The sequence below is a fragment of the Trichoderma harzianum genome, assembly GCF_003025095.1.
Source record: "Trichoderma harzianum CBS 226.95 unplaced genomic scaffold M431scaffold_4, whole genome shotgun sequence".
Lineage (NCBI taxonomy): Eukaryota > Fungi > Ascomycota > Sordariomycetes > Hypocreales > Hypocreaceae > Trichoderma > Trichoderma harzianum.
Window position 1 is genome coordinate 1,679,813 of NW_020209252.1, and position 14,353 is coordinate 1,694,165.

The 14,353-nt window shown below is 51.8% G+C and overlaps 5 protein-coding genes across 5 annotated transcripts; all 5 read left to right on the forward strand.

The window, feature by feature from the left end:
- Positions 1–1,805: 1,805 nt before the first annotated feature.
- On the forward strand, positions 1,806–2,629 carry M431DRAFT_550937 (hypothetical protein; the record flags this gene model as incomplete). Its single annotated transcript, XM_024921326.1, has 2 exons — positions 1,806–1,860; positions 2,036–2,629. The coding sequence occupies 2 exons, from the start codon at positions 1,806–1,808 to the stop codon at positions 2,527–2,529; spliced, it is 549 nt and encodes a 182-aa protein (XP_024776466.1). The 3' UTR covers positions 2,530–2,629.
- A 1,171-nt stretch (positions 2,630–3,800) lies between these two features.
- Positions 3,801–4,961, forward strand: M431DRAFT_480432 (hypothetical protein; the record flags this gene model as incomplete). Its single annotated transcript, XM_024915865.1, has 1 exon — positions 3,801–4,961. The coding sequence occupies one exon, from the start codon at positions 3,801–3,803 to the stop codon at positions 4,959–4,961; it is 1,161 nt and encodes a 386-aa protein (XP_024776467.1).
- Positions 4,962–6,394: 1,433 nt separating this feature from the next.
- On the forward strand, positions 6,395–8,957 carry M431DRAFT_3907 (hypothetical protein; the record flags this gene model as incomplete). The annotated part of the gene is made up of 5 exons (XM_024914794.1): positions 6,395–6,502; positions 6,565–7,332; positions 7,404–7,561; positions 7,643–8,179; positions 8,261–8,957. The coding sequence occupies 5 exons, from the start codon at positions 6,395–6,397 to the stop codon at positions 8,955–8,957; spliced, it is 2,268 nt and encodes a 755-aa protein (XP_024776468.1).
- Positions 8,958–10,369: 1,412 nt separating this feature from the next.
- Positions 10,370–12,404, forward strand: M431DRAFT_80221 (hypothetical protein; the record flags this gene model as incomplete). The annotated part of the gene is made up of 6 exons (XM_024922919.1): positions 10,370–10,465; positions 10,678–10,866; positions 10,937–10,984; positions 11,047–11,332; positions 11,413–12,212; positions 12,288–12,404. 6 exons carry the CDS (start codon positions 10,370–10,372, stop codon positions 12,402–12,404), a joined length of 1,536 nt encoding a protein of 511 aa, XP_024776469.1.
- A 685-nt stretch (positions 12,405–13,089) lies between these two features.
- On the forward strand, positions 13,090–13,950 carry M431DRAFT_480435 (hypothetical protein; the record flags this gene model as incomplete). Its single annotated transcript, XM_024915866.1, has 1 exon — positions 13,090–13,950. The coding sequence occupies one exon, from the start codon at positions 13,090–13,092 to the stop codon at positions 13,948–13,950; it is 861 nt and encodes a 286-aa protein (XP_024776470.1).
- Between the last annotated feature and the right edge of the window lie 403 nt (positions 13,951–14,353).

Genomic DNA, 14,353 nt, shown 5'->3' on the forward strand with positions numbered 1-14,353 from the left:
TACAATACGAACACTGGACACTCTATACATAGTTGTCGAGTAATGTGATTATCAAGTGCCAACATGCCAGCATCGCTCCGTAATTAAGCGGAGATTTTTAAGCTGGCGGTAGCGAGGGACTGGGATTATGAGTTGTCTCCGTGATGCCAGGCAAAGGGGACGGCCAATTACTATCTGTGCTTTCCGTATTCCGTGGGCACCCGTATTCCGCGTTTGCATTCCGTAATGCTGGGTTGTTAAATTGCCGGTGTTATGCTTGGGGTCAGATCGGCCAAGGGAAGATTGTGTCTCCTTCTCCTTTCTGTCAGGCAATTAGCACAGGGCTCGGTCACTAATTGCCGGAGACAAAAGGAGAAGATGGGGTTGGCGAGACGGGGTCCTTGTCGATGGCGTTGTGGCGTTAGAAGTTGGTCTTTTGACAGGTAGGCGCGGAGCCGAAGAAGCAGAAAGAAGAGTTGCATAAGCCATCTCGTTGCGAGAGCACGGGAGTCCGCACACACGCAGGCTCGCAAAAGGACCAAGTTTCGGGCCCGCGACAAGTCTCAAACACACGGCTTCGGCTTGCGGACAAAGATGCCAAAGGCGCTTGGGTTTCGTTTATCGATTCTGGGGGCTCCAGGACAACGCTATGCTAGGGCGAGGCAGGGGCTCGATGATAGTTGGGATGCGGAAGAAAAGCCGACTTGGCCCGTCATGCTCGAGTCCATTTTTTTCGTGCGTTAGCCGACTTGTCTGTTGTTCGCTTGGACTGTTTTGTTTGTTCGTTGTGCTAGTGCAGAGAGAATCCTCCCCCTCCCCTTTCTCTCTCTTGTGAGTGATCGGACGACAATTTTGGGAGATGGGCGCGAGCGGCTCGCACGAGCATGCGTTCCAGGTAGTAATACTGGAGTAGCGCATCAGCAATGACATTTTGACTAGAATGAGTGCTGACGCCTCTTTTTTGCTTTTTTTTCTCCCATCTTTTTTTCTCCAGTTCCCGCTCTGGCCCCCAACGTATCTATCTCGGCCGGGGATAAGACGCTATGTAGGCTCGAGCATTAGCGCAACGCGACCTGCCTTTCTTTGGACGTTGCGATGTGATGCGTTGCGACGACGGCAATGCAGGAGCATCAAGACGGAAACTTGTCTCTTTTTGAGGCAAGGTCAGGCCAGACCACACCAGACCAGACAAGTCGGGTAAGGTCAGCACAGGCACCGTCCATCCAGGCCAGAAAGCGGCATGTAGGCTACGGAGCACTGTAGCAGCAGTATTACCAACGGCATCTCTTGGCTCCAAGGGATGAATGGTCGTGCGTACGGCACAGTACCGTACCGTAGGATCCATGGATCAGCGACGTTTGGTCCTTTCCTAGCACCGCACACGCATCTTTACTGCCGACGTCTGAAGGGGGATCGCCGTCCATCTGCACGGAGCAGGGCTGCGGCCAACACTAGTCGAGCTCCGCACAGACATTGGTCCAAATAACCTCTGGCCCGACGTGTAGTATATCTTGTGTCTTGTGCTTGAGATGCCAGGCCCTTCTAGTTCAGCGCCACCGACAGACACACACTTGGTAGAACTTTGAAAAGTAGCACCACTATGTCGTAGGTGAAAGCAATGTACTCTCAGCTCAAGTTCAGCAGCAAGTCCTAGCACCGCTGCTAGGGAGGTACTCGCTCCTAGCATGTCTTTGTGGTTGATCCAGAGGCATTGATGGCGCTTGTTAGTCCGGTCCAGATGTTGGGTCTCTCGATGCTTGGATGTCGCAAGGCGGGTCTTGTGGTGCCGAGAGCCAGCGACACAGAGACGCCTCAAGTCTTGGCCGATGCCGCTGTCGTCGTCTTTTTTTGCCTGCACCGCCCCGGGCTGGCTGCTGTGCTGTACGAGTATTGATACATGTATCGTGTTGATTATTTGTTGCCACGCATGTCCTCGTGATGATTGAGCTCCGAGACTTGACTTGGTTTATCCTGGTACCGGTACTTGATTGTAATTGCAAATGACAGACATGAGCTGATGGCAGCTGGAGATTCATCTCATCACATTTACATCCAGGTCGACGACAGGCACATGCCCTTGCCGCAGCTGAGGCCAGTGGCTCTTGCCCACATCCAGTTGGCTGGACACGCCGCTTTTCCAGCGCCAAGGGACTTGCGCCATGTACTGGTACCTGGCCGGGCCTGGATCCGTTGCATGATGCTGGCAGCCTGCGGCAAGGTCTACAAATGGTCTGCACATCCAGCACTGTCCAGTACGGTCCCGCACGCAAAGACGCTGCCCCGCCATCTCCTAAAGGCCGTCCCACCAACGCGCAGATGTACCGGTACATGCATGCAAGCCCCCTTCTGCCATCCCATCCCATCCCCATCCATCCATTAAGCAGAGCCACTACCGTTTGGCACCGACTGCTAGGGTTCCCTAGCATTAGCATTAGCAGCGGAAAGCTGGGCTGGACCTCAACCTACGGGGGAGCTGCTCGCGCGACTCCAGCTCCTAAACTAGCACTGGAGTTGGCCGCACACAAAAAGCACCAGGAGCACAAAAAATAATGGAACTGCAGGGGAAAAAAAAGTTTTTGCCGCCAGCATCGAACTCGCATGCATTGCATTGGATGCATCATCAACACGGCGCCGGTGAGCTGCTAGCGACACTGGATTGACTCGGATCTTGCTAGCCTTTTCGCTCTCCTTTTTAAGCCCAGCTGGGGCCTGCGCTTGGACCTCCGGCGTGCGAACACATTGATCAGTGCATGTACGGAGCAGTCGTTAGATTCATTTTTGCATCTCCATCTCCATCCGCATCTCCATCCGCATCTCTATCAGCCCCTGGTCGAGCGTCGAGCAAAGCCCTTGCTGCTGCGCTCCCCAAACCAGAAACGACCCCAATCCAACTGAAGCCAAAACAAACCGAAACAAACCAAAACCAAAACCAAACGAGCCCTGAAAAAAAAACCTCCTTCTCACATCGACTGACCCCCCCGTTGGCGCTCATCCCGTCCACAAACCCCTGCTGAACCACCCCGGCAATTCTGGCTCGTTGATCCTACTGCTGCAGGCACTTCCAGGCACGGTCACCAAAAGCCCTTGTGGGATCCCGTTCGAGACTACTTGTCGTCTGCGGCAATCGGAACGGCGCATGCCAAGCACCAACTGCGTCGTCTCTATCCTCTCGTCTCATCTCATCTTTTCTCTTCCTCTCTTCTCTTCTCTCTTCTCCCTTTGGCTGTCGAGGTCTGACCGGGTAACCTGTGTATCTGTCTGTATTTTGTGGCGTTGGTCACGTTCGCCAGCTGTCCTTTATATCTAGGGCTCCCCAACTGACCGAGCTCCCTTTCTGGACCGGTGGGCTTTATTACATCTACCTGCTGAGTGACCCGGCATCGTCTCCCGGCGCAGCTGTGTTTCAATTTCTTTCTTTTTCTTTTTCCCAGACTTCTTTCTTTTCTTTTTTTCGTCTCTCCGTTATCTCTCGTACCCTCTGGTCCACCGCATTTACGCAGCCATCTTTTTACTAAAACCATTCGGTGGTCGCCGGCCAACCTTTTCCCAACGCAATATCGGGTATCGCCGCCTGCATTGATTCGCCTGCTCCGCTAGCATCTACTTTGCTTCCTCCTCAGACTACTCCCTATTACAAGCTTACCAGGGGACGAACCCGACATTAAAGCAACTTTTGCTCAGGGCAATCGTTTCATTCACCTTTTTCTCCTCCCGCACGGCTTGCAAGCTCAACGTCATCTCTCCCACAGCTCTGCGCCAGCATCGTTCCATTTTCCCGCCACCGCAGCACCCTAAAGATTGAGTTTCCAGCAGCCGCAGCCATGGCACCACACCCAACTCTCAAGACGACCTTCGCCGCGAGGAGCGAAACGGCGACGCACCCCCTAACCGCCTATCTGTTCAAGCTCATGGACCTCAAAGCCTCTAACCTGTGCCTGAGCGCCGATGTACCGACAGCGCGGGAGCTCCTCTACCTTGCTGACAAAATCGGCCCCTCCATTGTTGTGCTCAAGACACACTATGACATGGTCTCTGGCTGGGATTTCCATCCCGAGACTGGCACCGGTGCCAAGCTGGCCACGCTGGCTCGAAAGCACGGGTTCCTCATTTTCGAGGACCGCAAGTTCGGGGACATTGGCCACACCGTCGAGCTGCAGTACACCGGCGGATCGGCGCGCATTATCGACTGGGCCCACATCGTCAATGTCAACATGGTACCGGGCAAGGCATCTGTGGCCTCGCTGGCCCAAGGAGCCAAGAGATGGTTAGAGCGTTATCCCTGCGAAGTCAAGACGTCGGTCACTGTTGGCACTCCCACAATGGATCAGTTTGAGGACATCGAGGAGGTCAAGGAGGCCGAGCCCGTCACCGTCAATGGAAACGGAAACGGAAACGGGAATGGCTCCTCAAACATGATGGAAAGGCCCATTTACTCTGGTCGAACCGGAGACGGTCGCAAGGGAAGCATTGTTTCCATCACCACCGTCACTCAGCAGTACGAGTCTGTTGCTTCGCCCCGGTTGGGAAAGGCAATCGCCGAGGGAGACGAGTCACTATTCCCAGGCATTGAGGAGGCACCGCTAAACCGTGGCCTCTTGATTCTCGCTCAGATGTCTAGCCAAGGCAACTTCATGAACAAGGAGTACACTCAGGCTTGCGTGGAGGCGGCTAGGGAGCACAAGGACTTTGTCATGGGCTTCATCTCACAGGAGACGCTCAACACAGAGGCTGACGATGCCTTTGTCCACATGACCCCAGGCTGCCAGCTTCCTCCCGAAGACGAAGACCAGCAGACGAACGGCACCGTTGGAGGCGATGGCCAAGGCCAGCAGTACAACACGCCGCATAAGATTATTGGCCTCGCCGGTAGCGACATTGCCATTGTGGGCAGAGGCATCCTCAAGGCCTCAGACCCCGTAGAAGAGGCAGAACGATACCGGTCAGCAGCGTGGAAGGCCTACACAGAGAGGCTGCTGCGGTAGGAAGGAGAAAAATAAAAGCAAGGGGAGGAGTGCGGAGCTGGGAGAAGCTCTTGTCCAATGCCGGCATCATAGAATGCAATGTATTTAGGCGAACTCTATCTTCTTCTTCCTTTTTGTGGTCTAGCTGGGACGTTGCCCAGTGACGTTGATATCATTGCATGCACAAAGGTGGAGGCGAACTGAACATTGGTGGATCTGGAATTTGGAATTTGGTACGATATGCTCGCGAGTTAAGGCAAACAAACGTTGGGATTTTGTAGGAACATTTAGGATCAACGTCGATGGTTTTATTCTACTTTTTTTTTTTCATTATATAGGTAATAAATACGACGGGAATTTTCAAGTCGATAGTATCAATACTATTGGAGCCCGTGGAGGCTTTTCTTCTGCTGCCGGTGCTAGGATATAAACACCAGGACTACTCTGGCCGCTGCAACATCGCATATGCATGATCCTGTTCCCCCAGCACTTATCTGCTAGCTAGCTCTGGAGAAAGAGGCCCGTCCATGCCAAAAATAAAACCAACCGCCCGTTGATAGGGAACCATCCCAAGTCTAAAAAAGCACCGATCCGGGTTAGGTACTTAATGCTGGTCTGGTAATAAGGCTGCCCATATCCGGGATTAGTCGAAGCACGGAGCAACACTGTCCGCCGACGCACTATTTTCTGATCCGCGACAAGGGCTGCTAGAACATGCGGTGCTCCGATGGCACAATTTATTGACTTAATTCAATAGGTCGATATGTATGCTAGTACTCCGTAAGGTGGTCAAGATTTGGCCCCCCAAAAGAGGCCGCGTTTGATGACTATTCTCTTGGGCGTTTTAACTTTACCGCTAACGTTCCTTATTCAGATACGCTTGGCTCATACCTTGTTTTTAAGCTCATGGAGGCAGATTAACTGATGAGCGAAGCAATGAGGGCAGGGAATACACATTCGAGTCGTCACCCCGACAGGCATTACTTACGCTGTGAAGACAACTTGGCGGGGATGTCTGCATTGATCGTAATTTACATTACCGACTGCATGTATTACAGAGCAACCCGGGGAAGACCAATGTCAGCCGGCACATTGCAGCATCTATTTGTCTTGGCAAATACGTAGGTAGGGAAGAGAAACAACAGCAGTAATACAGTAGTATTAGAATGCACATCTGCTTGCAAGTCGACAAATGTACGCAAGTCTGTACTATCTAATCACCGGCGGCCCGGATTTAACGCGGAGGCCTTCTGCGGCAATGCCATGATTCTCCGTGGTCGCCGGTCGCCCCACCTGCCTGCCATTCTTTCGGTGCAGCTCTTCAGTTCAAGTTTCCAGGCTTGCGCAATTCCGCATTGGTGCCCTTCCACCGACCATTTTTCTCACTCCTCACCGTTGCCGCTCCCTCAAAACCGCATCATCCGAAGCCAGCGTCCAATTTCACGAGCGAAAACATGACCGACATCGAGGTGGCCGTCAATGTGCGGTCCGAGCGGGGCCCGACCAAGAAGCGGAGACGGGTTGTCATCTCGTGTACCGAGTGTCATCGACGGAAGCAAAAGGTCGGGACCGAAGCGAAAGCCCGTTGGATGATCGGGGATGGATGCTGACGTAGAGCGAACAGTGCGATCGCGAGCTGCCATGCGGGAACTGCAGGTCCAGGAACAAGGAAGCCCACTGCGCCTATGAGGCCGGAGCGCCCACCGCCCGCGACCAGGAGACGCAGGCTGGCCTCTACACCTCCAAGCACAGTGATAGCGTCACGCCAACTTCGAGGGCCGAGCCGCTGTCGTCCATGGCCATGTCTTGGGGATATGCTCAGACGGGGGCGTCCACGCTCTGCTTTCTCCAGAAGATTGAGAGGGCCAGCGAGGCGGATGGGGAGGATGCGCTGTCCAGCGCCTCGGGCCAGGCCACATACTCAGATACCTTTGCCGTCAAGGAGAAATACAAGGGGCTGATCCGACTGCTGCCCGCAAGGATGTACATTGACCAGCTGGCGGAAATCTTTTTCAAGGACTTCAACTGGCAATATTACCTCGTCGAGCCCCAGATCTTCTACGAGCTGCTTGACCAGTGGTCCAACTTGCCTTTCAAGGTCCTCTCTTCACGCGGCCCGGAGGCCTTGTCGCCCGATCTGAGAGTCTTTCCAGCACTGCTGTTTGAAGTTATTGCAACATCAATGCTGGTTCTCCCCAAGCCTCTCCACGAGTCTTTTGAATCGCTCAAATACGCTGCCAACATGACGTTTGAGGATCTGGCAGCCGACTACAGCGAGTCTGGGATTGCCATCATCAACCTCTTTGGCCCCAAGATGCTTTCTTCCACGTCAATCCAAGTTGGATTCATGCGAGCGGCCTTCCTCAAGTATACCGCCAACGTTACTGAATCGGTTCGTGGATACCCATGGGACTCTTATCACGTGGATGTGATGATTTTGCTGACGGTAGTTGTGTGGATTAGTGGCACCAGATTGGTAGAACGATAAGAGACGCACAAGAGCTTGGCATGCATCGAGATGCGCTCGACCCCAAGCCGACGTCCAACGATGTAGAAAGCGTCTTGTTAAATCAGTGGCAGGTGGAGAAGAGGAGGCATCTTTACATGATGTTGGCAACATGGTAAGTGATTTTTTACTCCGCCATATCAACAAAGTGAGAAAATTAAAGTTTTCTGACGATAGACATGAAATCTGCGAATAGGGACATTCACATGTGTCTCATCTTGGGCCGCCCGGGCTCTCTAGATTATAGGCACGGAATGCCATCAATTCCCATTGATGCACGCTTTACGACTGCCCAGGATCGATCCAAGACGCCGGTCATCCCCAGAGAGGAAGGCATCGATCCCCCTACACCACTGACGAGAAACCTGTTTTTGTACAAAGTCATGATCCCACTGCGGGATGTTCTAGACTTGGAGGCGGAAGGGCCGTGCCCCAGAGACTTTTCAAAGGTCCACAAGGTACAGCAGAACATCATGGAGATCCACGATAGCACGCCGGCCGTCTTTCGGATAGAGAACCCCGACAGACAGTGGGATCACAGGCCTGATCTGCATTGGCTTCAGCAAGCAAGGTGCCTGTCTGAACAGATGTTCTACTTCACGCTGGTCGCGCTTCATCGGCCCTACATCTTCCATCGGGAAGAGAGCCGAGTTGAAGTCATAAAGGGCAGTCTTGGCATGCTTGAAATGCAGAGGCAGCTGTTTGCAGGGCTGCCACCAAAATCCTGGAGGAAGTATGTCTCGCCCAAGTTTCGAAACTGCACATATCCTCATTGAGAAGTATTGACTAACTTTTGTTTTCCCTCTTCATCTAGCTGGCATTTATTTTACGGTAGTTTCGACGCTGTCACGCTGATTGCAACCATCTACATATTGTTCCCTTACGAGAATGCCGATTATCGAGAAATGGCGCTGCAGCATTGCCACTGGACGGTTGAGCGGTTTGCAACCATGAAGGACATGAACCCCTTGGCCAAGTCGGCGATAGGAGTTCTCCGCGCAGTCGTGGCTAGACTAGTCAAAGCCATTGGGAACTGCGCGCCCCCATCTTCTATCAGCGCTTCTGCTGATACCCTACGCAACGCCTCTGACACGCCTCTATCGACGACGAGGACCCTGGGGTCGACGCCGGCAAGTTCGATCGGTAGGGGTTCGATCGGACGGAGCTCAGCCGAAGGAAGTGTCAAGGTGTCCTCTGAGCTGGTGTCGCCGGCGGTGGCGGCACCATCTACCGGAGAGGATGGGTCGGCTGCTTTCTCATCAATGATGCCGGGCGGATGGGAGATGCCGCAAGATAGGAATGGCTTCCCTGGCATTGCGCCCTTCTTCGCGATGGGAGATCTCATATACAAAGAGCTGACGGTAGACCAGGACGAAGACGTCGCACTAAAGACCGACACGGAGATGCTTGGGGACGATTCATTCCTGTGGCAGTTTGAGGGAGGCTTTGGGCAAGATACAGTGTGGCAGCTCTTCAACCAGCATCAGCCAGGTAGCAACGAAACTGGCTGAGACGGGAGGCCTTTTGAGGATAGCGTGAATGTGCCGTGCTGTTTGAATGAATTGAAGGAACTAGCGGTGATGACACGATGGAACGGGCCAGGAGAGAGGCGGAAAAGAGTTTGATGAGGTGGCTGACTCTGTGCTACTACACTAGCAACTAAACTGGAGGCTTCTGCTCGTTTTTTTCTGAGACACACAGGAAGAACTCAAGCGGCTGAGTCTTTGGGGGACAAGGATGATTGGTTCCAAGGCCGGCAAACGAACGCTTCTTAATGCGCAGAGCCGTTTGAAAACGAGCAGGCCAGCGTCCCTAGCTTCCAGCTTTGCTTCCCCCCTGCTAAGGGCACAGGCAAGACTACAAACGAGTACCACCAAGTCACCGCTACAGCTTGGAGAGGATCAAACCACAGCTTCAAGTTATTAATATTAGTACTTCATCGTACTAGCACAGAGAATGTCTCCGTTCTGCTCAGAATAAGAAAAGCACAAACAGGCAGAGTACAGTATCCAGATCTCAACGCAATGGAATAAACGCCTGCGCTAGTCTACTCTGGGCCATGTTTTACCGCTGACTGCTGCGAACCCCAGCTTTTTCGCGAGACGGAAGCATCAGAGGTTACTTTTAATAGAACGCTGTTGGATGGTGACATGCTTAATTTTAAGCCCTCAAGTATCAATTTTAAGACTCTCTAAATTCAATTTTAAGTCCTCAGGTTTAATTTTAATCCCAGCCTTAGGATCAGTTTAAAGACGTTGGGATTAATTTTAATCCTCATGGTTATCATAAATGGCGAGCAACGACGCCCCTCTAGTTCCAACTTGTACTTGGTGGACACAGCGCAAACAAATAAACCAACCTGGAAATCCTTCTATTCAATAGTGCACTACCCCGGACAACCAACAAACAAAAGCTGAACCTGGCATTTAATCATTCAGCCTCAATCAGTGATTCATCTTCTCAGCTTCTTTTCCATTCCAAAGGAAGGGGGCTTGGCAACTGCACAAACACGTGCGACACCGCTATTGCAATCAACCACAGCGGGTGGCCGCAGTGCACTGAAACAGTACCTCAGCTCGGTTTTTACAGGGCCAAAAAAAATCTACCTGAGTCGCCACACTTTTTGATCTCAACAACAATCACACATTCACACTGCATAATATCTTTTCTTCTTTCCCTATTCATTCATCCTTGCCATCTTTCAACAGCAAGTCAAATATAATAAATATATAACGAAAGAAGCTCTTCTTCATCTCACCTACTTCTATTTCTTCTACACGGCTTTATCTGTCTAGCGCTCTCACTAGACGAAGGCAGAAAAAAAATCGATTTCAACATCCTTCGCAACAGCGGCAAAGAAGATAGAAAAGAACACACGCACACACAAAAAAATAAATTTTCATCATCTAAAATGGCAGACAAGATGAATTCATACATTGGGCCGGATGCTATTCAGAGTTTTGTCAACCGATATCATGCGTTGCGAGATTACAATGACACTTCGGAGAATTTAATCAAGGTGTGTGGATTTTTTTTTTCCATGTCCCCTGCTCTGTGATATTTGACGATGCCTTCTTTTTGCTCTTTTCTGAGCTCGACACTGCAGTGTGAATGAAATGAAATGGAGCTACTTGCTTTTATCCTTTTCATTTGTGCTCCTCTCGTCATTGAATAACTGACCGCCAGCGAAATTCATCATGTTCTTCTTCTAACAATGTTCACACCCTTCAGGAACTCATATTACACTGCGATCGTGTCGAAAATGAACTCCGCAAGGAAAGCCAGAGGCTGGTCAACTCTCAGATGAACCTTGCAGATGCAGTCAATACCCAAAGGGAGCTACTCCAGCGCGTTCAGCTGTGTGAAGCTCGCGAAGAAAGCGCACATGACAAGACGAGCAGAGAAATGGACAAAGTAAGGGTATGTGACGCCTCTCCTTTTTTTTCTTTCCTTAACAGAGTGCAAGATACTAACGAATATCTAATCACAGAATCATAATCCTTACGTCATGGTCTTGATAGATGGCGATGGTCTTGTGGTACGTTGCGCTGTTGAAATCTTTTCCCAAAGCGTTGCGACTAACTTTCTTTCTTTTGATAGTTCCAAGACACATGGATCAAACAAGGCCTTGAAGGCGGTAAAAAGGCTGCCAATGCCCTGCTGTCGGCTGTGCTAGAAATGTTTGGCGACGAGGATGGAGATTTGCAAATCTTGGTCAAAGTCGTCGCCAATCTTTCAGGGCTCGCCAAAGCGATGCAGCGGGATGGCTGCATAGACAATCCGAGCCTCTTGAAAGACTTCACGCTAGGCTTCACCCAAGCTAAGGCTACTTTCGATTATGTTGACGTTGGCTTCGGAAAAGAAAGAGCAGATTTGAAAGTCAAAGGTATGATGAAGAATGAAAAGCTCACCCAGAACAGCAAACACTAGTGACCATGGAGCTAACTTTGGTTTGTGTCAACTCAGAAACGGCGAGATGGCACTTGCGTAATCACAACTGTCGGCATATTCTGTTAGGTATTTCGCACGATGCTGGTTATGCCCCATTCCTGGATGAAACTGTTCAGAACGAGGCCACCAGGCAGAGGATCAGCATCATCGAGGGCTTCGCTACAGTGCCTGAGCTTGTGGCCACCAAGGTCGGCATAACCAAACTAGGCAACGGTCTCTTCCGCGACGACAAACTCTTTGACAAATTTTCTTCCTTCTCGCAGGCAGCTCTAGCACCTAGCCAACCGACGAGCGCAGCGGTTTTGACTCAGACGGTTATAAACGCAGCATCTAGGACGGCAAGCCCAGCCATCAGCGCCAGCAGCTCCAGTCAGACTCGCACCCCGATCATCTCCTATGCCGATATCGTGTCGAGCGCCAGCCCGCCGCCGCAGATCACGCTCCCCTTGGCACGAAAGCCCACGCAGACGGCATCTTGGCGGGATAAGCCCCAGGCGCGCGCTCAATTAGAGACACATTACATGTTGATCCCGCCGAGTACCCCTGATAACTGGAATCCCGGCGCTCGCGGTTTCGACAAGCCTATTAGAGTCAATACCCTGATTTTGGACGTCATCAAGAGACGAAAGGATGGCGACAAGCTATGCAACAACCACTACCTCCGAGGGCCTTGCGCTAAGAAGGATATTTGCCCGTTTGCCCACGACTACAAGATCAGCGACGAGGAGATGAAGGCGGTTGCCGTCCTGGCCCGCCAGAATCCGTGCTCCTCTGGTCAATTTTGCGAACTCGATGATTGCATATACGGCCACCATGTAAGTGATGCATGTTCCAGTAAACCATAGAAGAAGTTTGTTACGCGGCATGCATACTCACATTCACTTTGACAGTGCCCCAGCATCCGAGACGGTATTTGCCAGCACCCATTTTGCAAATTTCCGGAGGAGGCTCACCCTCCCGGGACGACTTTCAAAAACCAGTATATTACCGCCAACTTACTTAACTAGAAGTCGGGGAGTACGGAATCTATGGCATACGACCCGATATTTACGATTCGAGAATAATGAGAGAACCTAAGACCTCGTGATACGAAACTAATGAGAGAGCTTGAGACAAGATTGACATCGCTGGGGAGGGAGACGTTGCTTATAAGAAACTTTGGAGTTTGGGGCTTTTCTTTTCTTGATCTACACATGATACGGCTTTTGTGAAGTTGGGGCACTTCTACCTTTGTCAAATAACGCTTATTGAGTACGCAGTAATTATACAGAGAGTGCACAACTTTTCTCCCCATTTATTATCGTTGCTTTGTTCATCTAGAGGCTGAAGTATAAGAGCATGTGGTCTCTTTATATAAAACTGAATTCCAGCCAACCTGGTACAGTCGAGGTACCTATGGGAAATGCCATCTCACACCAAGCGATAGTGAGCGCCCCAGGTATTCCCCAGGTACAACCAATTGACCCCACCAACCACTTCCAGCAACGACCCCACCATTGAATCTGGCAACTGGCAATATCAAAATTCCCAACTTCAACCTTCCACCTCAACCTCTTTCTATCCTTCGTCGCATCACCACTCGCTTTCCTTTCTCTCTCACTTCTCTCTCCTCTCTCTCCTCCTTCTCTCACAACATCTCCTCTTCCTCCCTCTACAAACTCCGCGCAAATCCCCCCCAATTCCTCGCCCACAATGTCTCACCCACGGGTAGAAGAAGTCTCCGACAGCGACCCCGACATGATCTCGGACCCCGAAGAAGTCGACCTCGACGACTTTGCCGAATCAGACATCCTGCGCGCCCGCCCCTCCGGCCAGCAGCAACAGCACCGCGTCGAATCTTCAGACGAGGAAGACGAGGAAGACATCGCCGCCAGCGTCCCCGCCCACATCCTCAACCCGCTGTCCGGCCCCCAGACGTCGACGCTGCCCCCGACGGCCGACCGCTCCGTCTACAACAGTTTTCAATGCCTCTACCCAGTCTACTTCGACGCCTCGCGGTCCCGCGCCGAGGGCCGCCGCGTCTCCTCCGCCCTGGCCGTCAAGAACCCGCTCGCCCGCGAGATCGCAAACGCCTGCTCCCGCCTGCGCCTGCAGACGCTGCTCGAGCCCGAGAAGATCCACCCCAAGGACTGGGCCAACCCGGGCCGCGTGAAAGTCGGCCTCAAGAAGAGCCCCGGGTCCGCCGACATTTCCAACAAGCACCACCTGTACGTCCTCGTCGCGAAGCACCTGCGCGAGAACCCGACGACGGAGAACTCGCCGGGCTTGAGGCTGCGGTTTGGCGGACAGATTCAGCCGCCTGAGGGAAAGCCTTATCCTAAGCCTGCGGTGCCGCGCGGGTGGAAGATGGGCGAGTATCTGCCGTATTTGAGCGCGGCTATGACGGGAGGAGGCGTTTCGGAGAATTTGTTCAAGGATATGATGAAGGAGATGCAGGGAGGTGCCGATCCTATGGCTGCGTTGATGGCTAGCCAGGGTGGAGGTGGCATGAGCGGTTCTGAGGAGAGCACGAAGAAGAAGAAGAAGGACAAGAAGGGAAAGGGGAAAGCTTGATGAAACAACGGGGTGGAAGTGAATGAGAAGGAGGACGGTTAGTCTAATACCCTGATGGAGGGAAGAAAAGGGAGGGGGTTTTGTACAATTTATTCACATGGTTCGTCCAGAGTCAAGAGAAGGTTCTGCGATGATGGCGATGTTATACGACTTTCAATAATGACGAATTCGTAATGATTCAGTGAGCATGGACTAGAAGGTTTGGAAGTGAAAAATGTCTGTCTAAGACTATTTATACGTTAATCTCTACCTCTCACACATATTACACCCACAAGGACCAACTCAACATACACCAGTCTAAAACACACAGGATTCCATATCATCTTATCTATTCATCACCACCAAATCCCCTTTTTGTGTTTCTATCTTTGTTTGCATCGCTCACTTCGCTCGCTCCAACACA